The following is a 21,828-nucleotide window of genomic DNA, read 5'->3' as shown; positions in this document are numbered from 1 at the left end:
GGAAAACACTTGACCGATGCGAACCGTCCTTTTTATTTATTTATTTTTTTATTTCAAAGGATCTTTTCGTGATAATGACAGAATTATGTCGCTCCTCGCCGCCTTTCATAGAGGGACGGGGGCAACTTTGAAATTTCAAACGGAAAAGTGTAATTTTGGATTCTGCAGAAAAAGGCAAGATACTGAAGCATTTATATACGTATATAATATTGATGTATTAAAAGTTACGGGCAATTGAAGCTTTGAGTTCGTTCAAGCTGTTTCCGACAAGAATGCAATGATTACATTATTTTGTCTGTTTATTAAATGTTCGAATTATTGACCATTCCTTTTTCTAAACATTGTTTATTCTTTTCTTTTCAACAGTCACTCTTTTTATATAACTCTGTCCAACTCGGCACGACATTTCGGTGATCGTTGTAGCAAAAGTCACGTATTCTGTTTCGTGTCTTTTCGGTAACAGGTGATAGGAATATCATATTTTACTTGACGTATCATAATACAGTGGAACCTCGCTTAACGCGTATTTCGCATAACGAGCAAAAACGAATAGTAAAAATTCGCCTCGCTTAACGAGCGATGTTTCGCATAACGAGTGATGAGGAGAGGGGAAGTCCCGAATTGTGTGCATGCAGCATGCTCCATCAGTCTGCGTTTAGCACTCCTTCCGCTAGCATCTTAGTCTCGCTTGTGATGACATTTTTCCAAACTTGTGTTCACACATATTACTTATAAACATCAACAACCACAGCCCGTTATATAATAAACACTCCAAACGATATGTCAAATTCTTGGGTCATTAAATTTAATGACCGATTCCAAATTAAATTTTAGAAATGTCTGAATTAAAAATTAATTAATTTTTTTAGTTAATTTTGTAATTATTAAATTTAATACGAGATGGAAACATAACTGCCTACCTCTAGTTCAATTAATTAATTTCTGATATTTAATTATAGCCTTTACATAACCCAAGAATTTGACATATTGTTTGGAGTGTTTATCAAACATATTAGCTGTGATTTTTTTGTTTTCTGCAAATCGAATTCTCATTTCAGGTTGGTTCATTCCGCGCTAGAAGAAAAGATGATGGTGATTCAAACTCCTTAACAGTGTACAGTCAAACCTGTTTTTATGCGGGGGATAGGGACCGCATTAAAAAAAACGCATTAAAAAAAATCTCACGAAACTTCACGAATGGCTGTAAATAATAGTTTTCGCAACACAATTAAAAAAATAATTTTTTTATGCGGTCAACAGGGACCGCATAAAAAAAGTCTCACATAGAAAATAACTCAAAACCGTACGAAATAGAATTTATTGACAACAGATGTCAGCACTTGACTGCATCGTCTGGTCTATCGTCTGTTTTACATATTTTTGTCCAGGTGGTGTTTTGTTGACTTAAAAAGTAAATTATTTCATTTTTCGCATATTCATGCAATAATATTACTATAATAAGTGCATTTATGCTATAATAAGTTTATTTAGCTATAATAAGTCAACGTGAGACATGACGAATCGCACGAGACTAGTCGCCAACTATACCGCACAAATTAAAAATTCGCATTAAAAAAATCGCACAAATAAAAATCGCACATAAAAAGAGCGCATAAAAACAGGTTTGACTGTATATTGTACAATTCTTTTTGAATAAACGTTATACATAAAGCATTTGAGCATTTTTTCGGCATGGAATGTATTATTGTATTTTACATTAATTTCTATGGAAAAAATTGTTTTGCTTAACGAGTGTTTTGCATTACGAGTAATACTGGAACGAATTGTGCTCGTTAAGCGAGGTTCCACTGTAATGTCACGGGCGCGTTATATAATAATAATGTTCGGTATAATAATGTTACGCGGCCATTCCAGGAATTAAATTGTCACACCTTGTACATAAATGTACACGTTAACTCTGGTATATACAGTAATTTAAATAAATATACAGGTCTGGTTTTAAAGTATTTGGATGATGACAACGATGCGAGTGCAAACTGTAAATTTATCAAAAGTTCTTTTTTTTTGTCACTAACGTTATAATTTTTATATTAAAATTGAATTTTCCGTTATAAGCAAAAATAGACAATCAGATTATCATAATCAATCACAGTTGGTATGCCTAATTAAAGTAGAATCCCATTTAAAATCTTTTTTCGTGTTTATCATATTTAAATTCTAAACGAAGTGACTGGCGAAGCTAGTGTCAATTCTGTTAAAAATGGTAAATGGTTCTAATAAATGGATTAAATTGAATTTGTTTTGCATAGCTCCAAAGAATGTAAACTATAATAATTGGTCCCAATTTTATTACAGGTGAGGCTGATACACAATGAAATTGGATAGTGTGAGTGAAAGATGAAAATGACAAAAACCTGCAAGACACCTTGTCGGATTTTGTCACAGGAGAGAAAATACAGTCAAACCTGTTTTTATGCGGGGGATAGGGACCGCATTAAAAAAAACGCATAAAAAAAATCTCACGAAACTTCACGAATGGCTGTAAATAATAGTTTTCGCAACACAATTAAAAAAATATTTTTTTAATGCGGTCAACAGGGACCGCATAAAAAAAGTCTCACATAGAAAATAACTCAAAACCGTACGAAATAGAATTTATTGACAACAGATGTCAGCACTTGACTGCATCGTCTGGTCTATCGTCTGTTTTACATATTTTTGTCCAGGTGGTGTTTTGTTGACTTAATAAGTAAATTATTTCATTTTTCGCATATTCATGCAATAATATTACTATAATAAGTGCATTTATGCTATAATAAGTTTATTTAGCTATAATAAGTCAACGTAAGACATGACGAACCGCACGAGACTAGTCGCCAACTATACCGCACAAATTAAAAATTCGCATTAAAAAAATCGCACAAATAAAAATCGCACATAAAAAGAGCGCATAAAAACAGGTTTGACTGTATATACAATACAATTTAGATCAAATTTCCATCTAATTGATTAATTACCGTATTTTACCGGACTATAAGACGCATTTTTTTCTTCGAAAAATTGCCTCCAAAATTCAGGTGCGTCTTATAGTCCGTAGCGTCTTATAGGTATTTTTTTAAAAAAAACTGCTTAAAAATTAAGGTGCGTCTTATAGTCCGTAGCGTCTTATAGGCATTTTTTTTAAAAAACTGCTTAAAAATTAAGGCGCGTCTTATAGTCTGTAGCGTCTTATAGTCCGTAAAATACGGTAAATCATGTTCCTTATACATGTTTGTTTCTGCTTATGTTATCTCGGCCGAGTGGATAAAACCATTAAACACTGGTAGTTGATCGTAGGTTCGCGCCTGGCCAACGGGTTGGCCACGTCGAGTTTTCCGCGTTTTCTTTTGGTTAGTGACACCTAAATAGGAGACTCTTCCCATAAAAAAAAAACTCCCGGGAGGCATTCCCTCTTCGGTAGATCGCCCATTTGTCGCGTTGCCGTAACCAAATAAACCAAGCTTAAGCTATCTTCTTGAGAGCGAACGTAGATTATTTCAAATAATATAGTTCCTGTTTAGAGCACTTTTGGACTCCGTGGGCACTATAAGGGTCTTTTATGAAGCCCACTGTGAGTTTGGCCAAGACACAATGGGGCAGCCAGATGGTGAGGGACAGAATCGACATATCCAAGACAGACCGCTTACAATAATTTCTTGGGTTGTTTGCCCGAATTCGATTCCGGATCTCCAGATCGATAAGCTGACGTCTTAATTACGAAAGTCTGAGGCCTTACGGTGGCATATTTTAACTAACGACCAGATGGCTGAGGTAGTTAAGGCGTCTACCTACCGTTCTCGATGACCCGGAATCTAATTCGGAAGAGCAACACCAGATACTTTTTATGGGTGGTTTATCTCAGATATGTCTGGCCTCGTCTCTCATTACTTGGCAGGCCTATTGTGGGGGCCGAATTTATGATGGGTATGATGAAAAGACTCACTAGTGCTCAGAGGGGAATTCAGCTAAAAAATGAAATATATATATATGTTACAGTAAAAACCCGTTTTTAGTGAAAACGCGTTTTAACTAGTTGAAACTAGTTTTTACTGCTAGTCAAAAATGAATTTGAGTTAAAACTAGTTTTAACTAGACAAAACGGGTTTTAACAAAATGGCTTTTTTTTTTAACTCTTTCCGCCCTGTGGGCACTAAGAGGGCCTCTTTTAGAAGGCCCATTATGGGTTCGGCCAGGCCCACAATGGGGCGACCGGGTGGTGAGGGACGGGGCCCGACATATCCGAACGGACCACCCCCCGAAAAATTCCTGGGGATTATTCGACCCGTTCGGATTCGATCCCGGGTCCCCCAGAGCGGTAGGCTGCCACCTTGACCGCTCGGCCATCCGGCCGAACAAAATGGCTTAGTAAAAACTGTTTCGACCAAGGTCATTCAGCTAACACGTTCCTATAGTGTATGATGAATTTCGTATCGCTTTAAACCAAAATCATGTTGGTAGAAGTTTCACATATTTTATCACGTAAACACAAATCATGATTTTATTAAGATAATGACAGAATTGTTGCTTACGAAATAAAGGAGAAGCTGTCGCATTTCGAGAATGCGCAGGGGGACAAAACGGTTTCTCGCGGCGGCCAGCAGGGGCGCTTCTACACCCCTTGCTTACGGGTAGAAAAAGCTCCCTAGTGCTTTGTGTATATTGTTGCTTACTAGTAACGCTCGTATATGTTTATTCTGATTTATACGAGAGAAAATGTGCAACGGGACTACGTACTAAATACATTTGCAATCCACTCGTTTATGAGAACACAAGTGAAAGGAAATATTAGGCCTACTACCTTGAAATACGTTCATGAAACAATATTGTACCTTTGTCATCTGGTGCTCCCGTTTTTTATATTTGATCTCTGTAAAATGAAATGTCTTGTCTACCATAGCATATTATTCAATACAACAAATGAGTACTGTTTAATAAAAATTCTTTCGAACATGTAGACAAAAGCTAGAACAACAAAAATACATATACTATAGTTCAATCTTTGAAAAATAACTGAATATCATCAGTTTTTCGCAAAACCTTTCTGCTCAGTGGCTTATTTTGTGATTTCTTTACTGGCTGGAGTTTCTCGTAGCTTTTCCAAAATAATCAAGTAGTGGATTTAGATACGGCTGTTCTGTTTTCATTTGTTTCATCCTCTTCCTGATCAATACTATTTTCCACACTAGTTAAATATCTAGTTGTAGACGGTGTACATCTCTTTTTGGGCAATTTTCTGGGTTGGGTTCAGACTCCTTTCTTTTCAATCTTTCTGGATACGCCTCAAAAACTGATGGCATAGAGCCAGGTAAAAGCCTTTTCGTGTTGTGCTAACACTATAACTTGTGGAGAGAAAATGTCGACTACAAACTCTAGATCTTTCGGAAGGAATCCAAGAACTCCTTTTTTTTCTCATCCTCTCTTTTTATACTTAAGAGCCACTGTGTTTTCAACTGTGCTTCAGAGGGAAACTCATGGAAAGCAACACCTTTCGTATGTCCACTGCTTTTACACAATGGCACGCAGCAATAAACAATGCTCTGAAAAGGATCAAAATTTCTTTTATAATAAAAGAAATAATGCGGTATAAAAATACCTAGGTATGTTACTGTTTTGTCAATTTCCTTTCGCGGGGGGAGGAACGTTACCTTAAATTCCAATGGATTTCACAAAACTTTAGCCAGGGAATACTGCCTTAGCCGGCATGCGCCCGTCTCTCTGAACGGGGGTGTGAAGACGCCAATTAGCGACAAAATTTAGCAACACTAAAGGGCCCTCTTTTCGAAGCGAAAACTTCAGAATGCGATAGCCTCTCCTTTACCTCGTAAGCAACGGACAGAATGTATCAATAATATTCCATATCACTAAAACTAAAGAAAACGAAAAAAATCGAAATTGTTCAAATGTTTTTATTTTCCGAAAATACATTTATTCATACTTCATCTTATTATAAATAGTTATTTTTAATTCTTTCGTTATAAAATTTTGAGAAGATATATTTTCTAAATTAAAAGTAAAAATGTTCCCAATCTACAGTAGTACTTCCATGTTGATTCCACATATAACGATAAATAAGTGTTGAAAACAAATAGCAAATAATCTACAATAATATGATTTAATTTTCTTTTAGAATTGTATCAAGAATATCATATAACATATATAATATGAAACATTCATCAGACGGAGCGGAGGCATGCAGAGTCAAGGTTTAAATTTTTCAGACGGTTTTCATCCGCTAGAGGTTCCGTATGATGGAAGCATTTGTTTTCGATTGGCCATAGAGCGGAGATGTCGACATTTCTGCAAGGCATTTTTCTCTCTTGTTTCAATTTTTATATTATTTTTAAAATACGAAACAGTAACAGGAAGATATATAATCTCCTTGGGTAAAGTTTTTTTTTTTTTTTACAAATGTAATTATTTTACTATAAGTAGATAAGTTATTTTGTATTTAATCGTAAAACATAATATTACCGTTAAAATTTTTTATATTATTTAATATTAGTTAAGCTTTCTATTCTTCCGTACAGAATTTAAAATTAAATTTTAAAGCTATTGTAGTCTAAGTTTAAAGAAGAGCGGCGAATCAAACCGGAGAGAAGACAGGTGAAATCACGTGACTAGCATAGGCCTATAAGAAACCGGAAATCGAGCTAATAAATAAATTCGTCAGAGATCAGCTGTATAAGATGATTGCATAAATTCTTAGCGAAATCGAATGCAGTCAAGAAAAACTTAATTTTTAAAATTAAAAAATTTCAAATATATATCCAACTGCTTTAAAATACTCTATATATTTATTTAAATTAAAACTGCCATTCTTAAATCGACAATTTGTCTTTATATTTATAAAGAAATATATGAATTTATCTATATTTTTTACTTACTTTATAAAAGAATCGGATTTCTTTTTAAACACATCTATAGAAACGACATATATATATCGTTTCTATTAAACTAAGGATGTTCCTAATGATTTATCCCAAATGAGTATAGCGAGTTCTCAATTATCTTAGTGGAAATAACTGCCCATATTTCCTGCAATCTATTGCATTTGCTGGCCATTCTATGATATTTGACCAATTTCTTGGTCTTTCATTTAACTTTCTCATTTTCTTAGAGAATTTTTCTTCTCCTACCTACATTATTTGTATAGTTAAAAAATAAATAAATATTTCTGTTAGCTCAGTAAATATTAAAAATTAAAAATGTAAAAATTAATCAGAGTAATTGAAGAAATAGAATCATAAATAATAATAAAAATTTTTAATTAAATTAAAAATTTTATTAAAAACAGTATTTCGTAACTTATTTAAATAATGTTTAAATGATATGACCGAGAACAATTTAATTTTTCCTGCATTGTTTCAGATGTAAGGACATGTTACGTAAATATAATAAAAATTTAAATAATTTATTATTAATATCTTTTTTCAAAGATACCGTTAAAGACGAAGCATAAATAAATTTAAAATGTGTGAAAAATTTTTAATAATTTCATATTATTAAAATTGAAATATGTAAATTATATTATTTTTATCATATGCAAAATGTCGGCTTTGAATAATAACGGCACTATAATCGCTTGCATTTTATTCCGGAATAAGTAAACGAAATAAAAATAAAAGCATGAGTTAAATTTCAATTAAATGTTTAAATTTTAATGGTCATATTATTCATATAGATGAGGAAATTTTCATTTTAAAAAATTCCTTGAATAGTGCTATGATTCATTATAAAAATAATTAAAATAAAATAAATGTTTATTGAAAATTTCAAGTTGTTATTTTTAAATAAAATTTTAATATTTTATCTAAATAAGAATATGTTGATTTTTATAAATTAAAAATTTAGATTTAGACCTATATATTTTTGTGATTAAATAAAAATAAGAATAATTTGCAATAGACGAAAGAAATATTAATAAATGATATAATAAATACAGTATTACTATATTCAATGTTTAGTTTTATTAAAAATAGTTTCATGCTAAAATAAAAATTATTTATTTAAATTCTCAAGTTATATAAGTACTGTATTATAAACTAGGATTAGTTTGCAATATATATTTAAATTGTAAAATTGCTGCTTTTAAAATTTTTTTTTTTTTTCCTCTCTCTCTCTTCTCTTTTTTTTTTTTTTTTTTTTCTTTTGCAGTTTTACAAGATTGAATGGAATAAGAGGAAATCTAGACAAATATTTCACAAAATTATTTGGAAAATTTCTGTATTAAAATTATATTTATTGGAATTATTTATTTGTAGTGTGTTTAATAAAGTTTAATTTTCATTTAATTATTATATTAAAAAATATATTTAATAATGTATTGAAATATATTTTATTTGCTTTCTTTTAAAAACAACTACAAATAGCACATCCAATTATTTAAAAATAAATTTATCTTAAATATCTTTTCCTTTCTTCAAATTTGTAAAATGATCTCATGGAAAGATATTCAAAATAAATTAAATTTTTATATAACAGCAAAAAATAATTCAAAATTAATGATTTTATATGTATATATAATATATATTTATTTATCTTAATACACAATCAATAAAGTGTAAATTATTACTTTGATTTATTTATTCAGTTATTGTATTCAGTGAAACACAAATTATTTTAATTTGCGTTTTAAAATATCGATATTTTAGAGCAGATATTTCAGTTTTCGGCATTAATTTTAAAAATTACAAAATAAATAGAATAGTAAAAAAGAAAATAAATAATTTAATTTAACACTCTTTTTATTTAATTTGTTAATAACAAATTTTAATTATTTCATTAAGCATTCATCAAAACCTTGAAAGACCAAAAATTGGCTTTTTTATATGAATATAAATAATTATTATTTCACATTTTTAGTAGCAATTGTTTAATTTTTTTTCTTTTACTCAAGCTATAATTTTTAATAATTATCATCATAAAAATTCTTCAAAGTAAATAAACTATAATTTGATATTTTTATTTTTGTTAATTATAAAATATTATTATAGAAGTTAAAATCTAGCAACAACATATGTTGGATTTAGATAATAAACACTCTTTTCATTTAAAATTTATGAACTAAGTCTTCACATTCACTTTTTTTTTTATAATTCAATATGTAAATAAATAACATTCTTAAAAATTTAATATTATGATCAAATTACAAAAGATTAATTTTTATAAAGAATGTTTATGTAAAAATTTAAATAATAATAATAATTTTAAAGTACTTAGGGAACTCTAATTATTATATTTATTTATTTATTATATTAATTATTTTTTTTGCATCTAATTTGTAAGAATTTTATCCAGATTCTAATTGTCTGAGAGATAATTGTAAAAATAACAATTCCATTACATAGCTTTAATGAATTGATGATAAATAATTGCTTAGTTCACTCTCCTGATAGAGATAAATTTTTAATTATGATGTAATAAATAGAAATATTTGCAAGAAAAAATGTTTTTTTTATTAAAAAAAAATTGTGAGGTTTTTCATTGTGTTTAACTCTGAACTTTTAGAAATCTTTAGTTTGGAAAATTTTCATTTTAATAATTTTTCTCTAGACATTTAATTCTGTTTTATTAAATTGCACATTGGAAATTTAAAAAAATAAATCATTTTTCAATTTCATTGCAATTAAAGAAAATTGAAAGTCTTTCTTTAATTTAGTTACTTATTATTAATTTTTATATTAAGATGTTATTTATTTTAAATTTAGAAAATATATGTTAAATTATTTATAGAATTAATGTTCAGTTATATGAATTATTGATTTACTTTCTGTTAAACATTGTGTTAAATGAGATCTATCAATCTTTTTTCAATTTATGAATGAATAAATTTTAGGTAAAAATAGATTCACTCATGGAATTTAAAAAAAACAGACTTCAAATTATCATACAGAGGTAAGCTATTTGCTAATTACTATTATAAACAATTCTGTTTTAAATAATATTGTTTGTTAATATCATCCAATTTTGTTTAATATTATAAATCTGTATAATATATTTTAAGCATCTAAATTTATTTTGCATTATTCATGTTTAATACATTTTGATACTTTAATTATATGAGTTAAACATAACCCAGGTTTTAATACAAACATTTTAATTTTCTAGATGAATAGAAATTGGATTGAAACTCATTTTGAGAAAAGAGAATGCATTAAATTTATACCTTCCAAAGAGTCTGGAAAGTAAGCATGTAATTTTTAAAATTATATATTACAAAATGTATATGCTAAGAATATTATCTCAATATCTAATTTGTAGCTTGTGTATAATTAATATTTCTTTTCCTAACAATAATATAAATCCATTGGTAGAATTTATATATTTTAAAAATATTTATTAAAGTATATTTATACAGCTTTGGTATTTTGTAACAGTATTTAGTTTAATGATATTTTATGATATTGTATCATTATTTATATATATATATTTATGTAATTTATTTTTATTGAAGTATTTACAGATTATTATTGGAATAAATAAGTAGATATAGCATTATATTTGTTATTTTTATCTCGTTAAAATTATATTTTGTTGTTAATTTATTTTCAAATATGTTAAAATGTAGCTTATTATGATATTTTTGCATTAAATTTTATTATAAAAGTTCAATACACAAGGAACTGTATATATACATTAAATGTAAATAATTCAATAACTGATAGTGATTTTATAGACATTTTTATATTGTGCTTTTTATTTTATGATATCTGCTGCATTTTTCTGCATGAAGATTGATAGAAATATAACTACTGTATTTACTCGTTTATAAGACAACCTAGCATATAGTATGAGGTGTGACTTTAAAGATCAAAATAAAGAAAATTAGATTTCTTAATACAATTCTAATTTTATTTCACAAGTTAATCAGTTTAATCACAAGTAAAATATTAAATGAACGTAAATTCATTTGGTATTTTATTATTCATATTCATTTAAAAACGATTTCACTCTCTGCCTATTACACTTATGAGTTTCTCCGAATAATCATCTGTTTTCACATGGGAATGAATTAAAACTTATATCAGGCACCCATGTGATTTTGGAATTTCAATCTGGAATTCAATTCAAAAGCTTTGCTTTTCCTATTGCTATTCATCTTTACTCCTGACAATATACAAGAACAATTCAAAGGACCCAGATAAAATACTTATGTTTTTAAATACAAGAGGGTAAGCATCTGGTAAAAAATCCAAATACATGGTTCACAAAAATTATTTGCAAAAACACAAAGAATCTTTCGCTCACACATATAGGATGACCTAGGAATTTGAAGCTGTGATAAATTAATAAAAACCTCATCTTATATGCAAGTAAATATGGTATATATATCCAGATTTTCTTTTCAAATTAATTTGAAAATATATGTCCATTTTTTTTATTTAAGAGTAGATTACATTTGATAAGTGAAGTGAATTATATTAAGCAGAGAAAAAAGAATACAAGTTTATTATTGATTTGTATTATTTTAGTAAAATGTTTATTTATTAATAACTAATGTCTGTTTTAATATTCTTATTCATATAAGTAGCTATTTTATAATGCATAAAATATATAATACAGTATTCTATATTGTACTGGTATGATTACATATATTTATGTTTACTTACTTTATACTGTACTAATAAAGTAATTTTAAAAAAATCTTTTTAATAGAATATTATTAATATAATATTCACATAGATTATAAAGTTTTATCAATAAAATATCACATAGATTATAAAGTTTTATCAATATGAAATTTACATGAATTTTCTCGAAATTATTTATTTTCCAAGATAAACATTTCTATTGATATATTTTTTACAACTGATTGTAAAAGGTAATACAAAGATAGCTTGTGAACTCAAAAAATTTATAAATTTTATAACAAAAAATTAGATAAAAGTTTCGGTAGACTAATGTCTAGATAATTTTAATAATGTTTCATTGCTTCAATTTACACATTTCAAACTACTTCTAATGTACTTTTTTTGGAAGATTTTTTTACCAATAAAATATGCTTATCTGCATCAAAATTAAAAAAATATATATTTTTATAATTTGTGTTAAGAAGATGATTTTTTTAAGATTATGGCATTTACATTATTATAACAATTCTGATAAATCCACTTAAAAATTGTTTCTTAAAATATTTTAGTACACATTTTAAATATATTATAATTGATTAAAATTTATGATTCATATGTATAATTATCTGTTATTAACAAAACATTTCTATAAAAATATAATATCCATAAGTTTCCAGAGAAAGTTCATGTATTTCCTGTACTGTGGTGCCACTGTCACATCACCATTAAGATACTGCAAGAACTGCAGAACTATAGAATTGAAAATATAATTGATTTTTTTTACTAACAAAAATTTATTCATAACACCTACTTTGTTAGTAATTGTAAGGGTTTTTATATTTTAAATTATAAAGAGAGTATTTTCAACCATTTTTACACAAGTTTAAATTTTTCCTAATGTAAAGAAAAAAACATGCTACATGCATCATGAGGAAATATATTTTAAAACTGATAAAAATTTAAAGTAAAATTTAAAAAAGTAGGATTTAGGTTTTCTTATCTTTTTGTTTCTATAAAAAATTGGCAAGATTGGTTTATGTAATTTTACTAATATTCCATTGTTATTACCTATCAGGAAATATTTATATTGCCATTTAATTCATAAAGTAGTCCAAAACGTTCACAGAATATCATAGAATTAAGTTTAATGCAAAACTTTTGGATTTTTGCATAGTTTCTTAGAATACAAACTTGTACTTTCTAGTTTGTTTTCAGATGGACAGTTGTTTTCACAAATTAGTACTATAAAATCATGGAATAATGACATGAGAGAATGGCCACCTTTGGAATATCCAGCTATATTTGAATATCTTAATATCTGCTATGATTACCAAGAAATGCTTAATTATAAGAGTGTTGACTCTTATAATTACTTTTAAGTGGTAAAGTAGGTGAGGAAATTTTAATTAATAAGTTGTCACAAAACATTTGTGTCCTTAAGACAGATGTATAGCCATCACAAACCTTACCTGCAAGTAATCATTCTGTATGGACTTGTGTGTCTAATGATGGCAAAGTTATTTATCTAGTTGAATCCACATGCATGGCTGGCTACCTATTCTCTTCTTAAATTTTCATCACATGGAAATGAATGTAACTGGAATGGTTGAATACATGGACAATCTCAATACATCATGTTTTTGTGTACAATACAATACAATACATCGCATACAGCTTCAAACCACTTATAAAGAACTCTCTGGCTATATGGCAGCCAACCACTACACAATATCTACCTGAACTGATTTTATAAGGCAAGTTGCCAATGAAAAACAAAATTGCAAACACTTACAACTAGCAGTAGCTTAATGGCTGCAAAGACATACACCCTTGTGTGGCAGAATTCGAAAAACATTCTGAAAACTTGTAGATAGATTATATATGACAAATATTAAATATTTTATTGTTCCTTTATAGATTTTCATTACTTTAATTTGAAAGAATATCTAAATTAAATTAAAAATAAAATTATCACAATCTGTTCTATAAGTTCTAAAAAGGTCTTTTAATTTGTTTCCCATGGATCAGTTAGATTTTCATTGGGATGCAATGCAGATGATAAGAAATTGAGTTCAATATATCCAGACCAAATCACTCATTCCAGAAAATCCAATCTAGATTTGAACCTGAATTTCTCATAATTGGTCACTTCAGCAAACACATGCTGAAGTGACCATTAATTAATATTATTATTTTTATTTGATTATTGTAAAAATATAGTTAAGAAAAATACTGTACTAATTGAATTATTAACATATCTAAATCTTTTTCTAATATTATTTTAAATAACATAGAATTAAATTATAATAATATTTGGAAACTGTTAATTTAATTTAGTTATAAAAATACGTATAAAAATGAAAGGTATCATAACTGAAGCTATCTAATATTTCTAATTTTTACATAATACTCTGTAGAAAAAGTATTATCGATGTAAGGAAATAGTTCGAAATTTGTTTTTGTAGATGTGGGTGTGGCAGGAGTGCTTCCACACACATTGTTCAGACATTACAACCACAGCCGTCCTTAGTAGTACCTCCAAATTTCTGTAGTGATGATTCTTCCCAAACATCTGGTGATGAACATTGGAGTTCATCCAGGCACACAGCACTGAGCCCAACTGATGCCTATGGCATAATTGAATTTTTAGGAAGCCAGCATCCTTTAAAAGCCCGAGTAAGTTTTTCATATTAATAATGTTTAAAATATGTTTAAAATGTTGAAAATAGTATGATTTATTAAGTTATATTTTTCAGTTCATTCGCCTAAGTTATGATACAAGACCAGAAGTTATTTTAAAACTGTTAACTAAACAATGGAATTTGCAATTGCCAAAACTACTTATTACAGTTCATGGAGGAAAAGCTAACTTTCAGCTTCAGCCAAAACTGAAATCAGTACTGCATAAAGGTTTAGTAAAAGCAGCAAAAACAACAAGAGCATGGATATTTACAGCTGGGACAAATACTGGTAAATTCACTTAAGTTATGTAGTTATTAAACAGTTCAGAAGTATACTTTATATATTTTAGGTGTAATGAGACATGTTGGAGATGCATTACTTAATGAGCGGACACCTTGTCTAAGAAGTCGTGTGGTAACTATAGGTATAGCTCCTTGGGGAATTATTCAAGATCATCAGCAATTACTCAGAAAAAATGTATGAAAGTTGAGATTCTTACTTTATATAATTGTTTTTTTTTATTAAAGTGTATAAAATAGTTTGATTAGTCAGAACAAAATAATAAAATATTTGATATCAAAAAATTTTTTAAGGTTGTAGTGCCATATTACAGTATTTCTTCTCCAAAGAGCCGATATGCTGTATTGAATAGCAATCACTCATATTTCCTATTGGTAGACAATGGTACAGTTGGAAGATATGGTGGTGAAATTTCATTGCGAAAAAGATTGGAGAAACACATTGCAAAACAAAAAATTTATGCTCGTAAGTTATATTTAATTATTTGATAATTTGATATTTTAATAAATCAAAGAAAGTCAATTGTTTCTTAGTCAATTCAGGTAGCAATATGGAAAGTGGTGGCATTCCAGTAGTATGTGTTATAGTTGAAGGTGGACTGAATACTATTCGAACTGTCTTAGAATACGTTACAGATTCTCCCCCAGTTCCCGTTGTTATTTGTGATGGAAGTGGGCGTGCTGCAGATTTACTTGCATTTGCTCACAAATATCTGCAAGATGACAAGTAATGTAACCATTCATAATTTTGTTTTTACTTTAAAGTAATATTTAGTATATTGATGTTTTAAAAATTAGAAATTTAATTAATGATTAATTTAAATATTGAAAGAAAAACAATTGATTATTTTTCAGTTTATTTGCCATTCATCTGTAAGATTATATTATTTCTTTTATTAGGATAGGAAACTTAAATTTTTATAATATTTTGTATATTGTATAATATATTGTAAATTCTATATATTATATGATTATTTTTAAATTATGACTATTTCAGTTTTGATATTTATATAAATCTGTCTAAATTTATTTTGTATATTTTTAATCATTAGTTCTTAATGTATTTCTTGACATGTTCTTACTATGTTATATGTAAAAAAAATTGTCTTAAATTTCAAATATTTATCTTTACTAAATATTTAGCAATTCTAACATTAAAACAATTAAACTGTTGAATAATTAATATATAATATCTAAGTTGTAAACTCAGATCTTGATTTTTTAGTGACTATACAGTATATTCACTATAAAAAATCAAGATCCAAACATAAAATACTCTTTGAATTTAGATGGAAATTCTAAACAGAAAAATATTTTTGTATTTTATGAAAATTGTTAAAGCATGGACTTGGGAGAAAATTAGATTATTTCAAATCCAAATTAATAAACAATTAAAAAATTATATATATATATATATATATATATATATATTATATATTTTTTTATATATATATACATTTAAGAATTCTTAATTATTTTATGCAATTATTGAAATTTTTAATTCAAAATATTAACTTAAACTTAATATATAACAGAATATTTAATGATTAAGCCCTATATAAAATTTCAAAGGTTTTCAATATTTCTGTGCACTATCAGGATTTAAATGAATATTAATTATAAAAGGCAAGGCATTTTCAGAGTTAATGAGAGGATGCCAAGGCTGCAGCCCTGAGGTCCAAACCTGTATAGATGTCAAGACCAGAATCTGTATAATAAAATTTTACTTACTAAGTCTAGTAATGTACAGTACATTACAACAAAGTCTCATCTTACAGTAGAGATGAATTCATGTTTTTATAGATGACAAATAATTATGACTATTAATGCACATGCTGGCTATTTTTAATATAAAATGTATTATGGAGTAAAAGTAATGATAAAAAAAACTTAGAAGCAATTTTCTATAGGCTTTGAGAAAAGATTATCAAGATGAAATGAAAGAATGAAGACACAAAGAAAGCACAAAAAAGCTGTATGTGTACAGTATGCAAGTTGTGTAAAAGTAAAACTGCCACTGAGATGTTTGATACTATCTAACAAAACCAAAACCACAATGGAAGGGTAGTAAATGCTGTTTCTTAGTTCAAGTGCTAATGGTTGCGTAAGGTGTCTAGGTGATATCTAAGACTGCTTGACATGGGGCATAAATTTACACAAAATGTTATTTTACATGATACCTGCTGACATGCAACCCCTGCATAAAACAAAACTATACTAAAATTTCAAGTGCAGAAAAAGATAATGCAATAAACTGAGAATGTCATGTCCAGCAGTGGCGTGCCGTGACATTTGATGACAGGGAAGCTGTGTTTCTGTAAGAAGCCGACTTCCAGGGGTAATCAGTTAATTGCGCGTCAGTGATGGTCTAGGGCAGTGGTTCTTAACCTTTTTATACTCGCCGCCCACCAAATATTTCATAATTTTTTTGTAACCCCCATTTTTTAATAATAATTTATATTTGATAATTTGATAATTTATCTATAATAAATTGATTTTTTTATTATTGCTTTATTTTTTATATAATAAATGTAAATCATAACTTTATTATTTCATTATCTATTTATTATCATTATTAATGTTATATTCAAACTTCACAATTAAACATGAAAACTCATTAATTTTTAACAGAAAATAAAATAAGAAACATGTCGATAAATCGATCCAATGTCGATGCTAAAACTAAACTAAAACTAAAACGCCCACTTGTCGTAAGGATTTTGCATAACTTTTGCAAAAATATTTAAATTTTCAAAGCCTACTATTTTTCCTAATTATTTTTAAAATTCCAAGCATTAATAGTTTCTTAAAATTGCTTTGGAATAAAAGAAGTAAATACTGCGGTGTAAGTAGCATATTTACATTTATTTCTTCTGTACTAACAAAGTTGTATGTAGGAAGAAATACAAAATAAATAAATAAAAACTAAATAGGAAAACTTTATCTTTCTTATTTCACTTTTCAATACGATATTCGGATTATACATCAATTTTCTTTTTATTATATTCTGAAGGAAATTTTGCATAATTTGGCAGCCCCCGGCAAACTTCTTATGGACCCCCAGGGGCCGCGGCCCCACTGTTAAGAATCACTGGTCTAGGGTCCATTCGCATTCATTTGTTCGATAAGCCAGTAAAAACTGTAGACTTCTCTAAATGTATTTTTAATATCACAATTACATTCTGAATCGCTAGCCACGATATAAGGGCTAAAATTAAAAATAAATTATAAAAACTTACTCGGTGAAATAAAATGTGCGGTGGATATACATACCTGGTACAATGTATTGTTCGATTGTATTAATATACTTTTAAAGAAAATTATAATTAAAATATAGCTTTGTAAAGAAACGTACATAAAAATAACATAAAATAGTCTTTACTTTTTAAATCTTAAAACAATCCACTTAGTCAAATATCTCGATACGAGTAGCTAATGGATGGAACTAGTGACGGTCCAGGTAGGTGTGTAGTGAGTGTGTGCGTGCCAAATCCCGAGGGTGCCGATACCGGTCAATGTCAATTGCCTCTTTTGTCGCATCACTAGTATATCTCAAAGGACGCCACAGGGCTGTTGTAAATTTTAAACGTTTCTCACCGTAGCTGTAAAAATCTAACTATGTTAAACTTAATAGTCATTCGTTTTCTAACTAATTCGTTTTAATACCAGGTGTGCATGGAAATCAGTTCCCCACTGTACTGAGCGAGTGATTGGTTCGGTCAAGCTTTTGTTTAAGTAAAATTCTGGCTCTTTCAACAGGGTTTTATTTATGTCCCCATTCCCTGATCTCTTAATTATTTAATTACTTCTTAAGTAGAAATAAGTCGAAACCAGTTACTTTGTACTTGAATATCTGTGGTCTTGGGAAAACATTGGAAAGATAAATTTTTATGACAATGGATACTTAGATCGTAAATTTAAGGAAAATAAATTCTAGAGCTTTTTTGTACCTTGTGCGTCTCATTCATTAAATTTGGTTGTAAATGATGCTGCCAAAGTAACAGTTAATTTTTAACACTGTACTAGAATTGTACATGTTTTTTCTGCATCCCCTTACAGATGGGACATACTAAATCGTAATATCACCGGTTTAACATTGAAATCCGTAAGTAATATAAGATGGGAGAGCAGAATAAACGCGGAATAAATATATCAAATATTTTAATGGAGTTTTTTTAAACTCCTGTCAACTATACAGAACTATCATAAAAACGTGCGAGTAAACTCCTATCGGTTGGGTTGTTATAAATCTAGTCTATGGTGGGCAACCCTTTTTATAACATGGGCCAGAATAAATTTTACGTTTTTTTCCGCGCCGTAGTAGTTAATTGACGCCTTCTTGTGACTCGTAATTTTTTTAGTCTGCAAATATGAAATAAATAAATAAAAAGTTAATTACTACATTTATTTCTCTTATCGTTTTCGAAAATTACAAAGAATTGGAAAAATAACTAATTAATAGTTATTTTTCCAATTTAATAATCTATTAAAGATCTCGCAAGCCGGAGAGAAACTTTTCGCCAGCCATAGCTGGCTCGCGGGTTGCCCGCCGTTGATCTAGTCTGCTCATGATTCACATAATCGGGCGAGGGTGGCCGAATATCTAGCAGGCGGCTAACAGCCCACAACCGCTCCGGGATATAAAGTCGCGTACTCTTTACGCGTGTGTCGCTTCTACCAGCTAAACCGTGACGTTGGTGCTCTGTAAAGCGCATGCGCCAATGCCTATAATCTGGCTGCTTGGAAATTGACAGGCAGGCGGCTAACAGCTCAGAACCGGTCCGGGTTATAAAGTTGGACTCCGTACGCGTGTGTCGCTTCTACCAGCTAAACCGGGTGAGGTTGGTGCTCTGTAAACTGCATGTGCTAATGCCTATATAATCTGGCTGATTAGAAACTGATCCGGTTTCGACATTCCTTCCGCCACCGAATTATTCGAATATACAATAGCAATCTTATCATTTTTTTTCACATGTAGTATAGAAATTTGTAAAAGATACATAATGCAGTTATAATAAAATATTAATTTTAATTAATTCAAAGTATGTTAAAATATGAAAATTTATATTTTATAAAATACAAGGGAAGGTCATTGGAAGGTGGAATCGGCGCTTCCATCGCTTCCAATGACGGCACACCACTGATGTCCAGTGTGCAATTTGTAAAATTTTTAGAGGATTGATTGCTCAATCTATGTCCAGTAAGTTTATATTGATATTATCTTACTTTACTATTAGGGGTGGGTGATACAAAGATTGTGGCAATAGTACTACTACAATGAGAAAACAATTGCAGATAGCATGCCTAGAGGTATTGTTCCTAGTTTTGAATCACTTTAAAACATAAAAGAAACACCAAAAGGACACCACTAAGCAACTCTCCACTGGGTTTCTAATTCAGGAAGAGATCATCTAGATCTAGATACATTTATCTTAAGCATTCCTAAATATTGCAGTAATAACAGCAATAGGTAAGCAAACAAAATGAAAGAAAAGGGCACTATCAAAAAGCAAAATGAAATGATTGCTGACTTTATGTACTCCATGTGGTGTATGTTGAAAAAAATTCATACATGCAGTTACACTTATAAATTAACTTTGCAATTTGTGTAAAATCAAATTTATAGGTTTACAAAATTGTAAAATTTTCAACACCTACAAATTTGATAAGAGGGAGAGAAAGAAGCTGTTCTCAGTTAGGATACTTGCATTTCTGCAGATCCAAGAATATGTAAGGAGACAAATGAGGTCCATGTTACCAAAGGAGATACCAAACTGATTTTTTTCTAAAAAAAATTACTGCCACTATGCATATACTGTATGGTAACTGAAATGCAATATTGTTTTCACTAAACAACTGCCAGTACCATTTACTAGCTATCAATATTTTTTCATGCTATCTGCTTGTACAGTTCATTATTGATGTTTGCTACACTCAGGTTTTCTTTTAGACCCTTTGGGGACTATGGCCTTGCAGCATAAAAACTGCATGCCAACATCAAACATAGAGGATATTGTAGCAATATGTATGCAGTTCAGAGGGGTCCTACTTTTCTCTATTGTCTATCTCCTCTCCCTCATTCTTCCCCCCCCCTTTCCCTTACCCTCTTTTCTGCCGGCTAAACACTTCATGTATGGCTGCTGTCTTTCTTGTATGTATGTATGTATGCATGTACAGTTCATTCCAGCCCTGGTTGGACCAACTTTCAACATTCCAGTGTGCTCTGCTCACAGCATTATGGCCATCTTTTTTGCTTGCAGAATTGAATTGTGGTTTAATGGCTGGAATGTGAGATTGAAATCCCAATTCCCACAGTCTATGCCAGTGATCTCCAAACTTTTTTGATTGTGTACCCTAAGATGAAAATAATTTTAAGTTGTATCCCTATAATATAATGTAATTCCTGCTAAATTTCCTGCTACCTGCAATTTGAATTTTTTCTGTGTATGATCGCAAGTGATCATGAGCCTACTTCTTCAAGAGGATGACTGTAAGATTAGACAGACTGCAGACAGGACACACAAAGTATTTTGAAGGAAAACTTCGCATACCCTCAAGTATCACTTTGCATACCCCCTGGGGTATGCATACCCCACTTTGGAGACCACTGATCTATGCTATGAGGCATTGGCTTGTGCATTGTTTCACAGTTCGCATAGCTTGCAATTGGCATCAACCTGTTTTGAATTGTAATTTTAGTCAATGCACTGGTGTCCCTTTCTGAAGTTTTTTACTTTGCAGCCTGAATTTTTTTGATTATTTTCCTCTGTTGTTTGCATAAACTTTGACACTGGTGATTGTGAAAAGTTGAGGGTTTTGACAATATTGATCTGCTTCCAACCTTTAGCAGCCATATGTTTAACAGAATCTTTGGTCTTCTCTGAAATATTCTACTTTAAATTACCACCACCAATTCAAGTTCAATTTGTTCTCTGATGTGTTAGCTTAGCATGTGAAGCATTTTGATAACAGCAGGCTTATTACTACTGTTTTCTCAAGTGTTAAAATGTGTACAAAAATCAAAAGTCCTGCCAAATGCAAAGTGAAGTGTTATTCATTTTCTAAATGCAAAGAAAGTTTGTCCTGTAGAAATTCACAAACAAATCACAGAAGTGTATGGTGATCACATTATGAATGAAGCAAGCGTGAGAAAATGGTGTTTAATGTTTAATCAAGGAAGATAGCATGTGACTGCACTCTACTGCAGTCACTCAAACTGTGCTTTAGAAATTTGGCTGGAACATTTTCTATCATCCACCATACTATCCTGACTTGGC

The 21,828-nt window shown here is 29.5% G+C and overlaps 1 protein-coding gene across 3 annotated transcripts in view; it reads left to right on the top strand.

The window, feature by feature from the left end:
* The first annotated feature begins 6,209 nt into the window (after positions 1-6,209).
* Trpm (transient receptor potential cation channel, subfamily M) overlaps positions 6,210-21,828 on the top strand; it is a 56,782-nt gene continuing 41,163 nt past the window's right edge. For 2 of the 3 annotated variants that reach the window (XM_067271653.1, XM_067271651.1), the window contains exons 1-8: positions 6,210-6,388; positions 9,842-9,894; positions 10,108-10,184; positions 14,036-14,246; positions 14,327-14,540; positions 14,602-14,729; positions 14,846-15,017; positions 15,086-15,278. In XM_067271653.1, coding sequence (XP_067127754.1) covers positions 10,108-10,184; positions 14,036-14,246; positions 14,327-14,540; positions 14,602-14,729; positions 14,846-15,017; positions 15,086-15,278 — 995 coding nt within the window. In that variant the 5' untranslated portion in view covers positions 6,210-6,388; positions 9,842-9,894. The remainder of the gene's footprint in view (positions 6,389-9,841; positions 9,895-10,107; positions 10,185-14,035; positions 14,247-14,326; positions 14,541-14,601; positions 14,730-14,845; positions 15,018-15,085; positions 15,279-21,828) is intronic. The other variant, XM_067271652.1, reaches the window with a different exon arrangement.

Source organism: Centruroides vittatus, unplaced genomic scaffold, assembly GCF_030686945.1.
Source record: "Centruroides vittatus isolate TY-2023 unplaced genomic scaffold, ASM3068694v2 contig_400, whole genome shotgun sequence".
Taxonomy (NCBI): domain Eukaryota; kingdom Metazoa; phylum Arthropoda; class Arachnida; order Scorpiones; family Buthidae; genus Centruroides; species Centruroides vittatus.
This window is presented reverse-complemented; position numbering and strand designations above follow the sequence as displayed.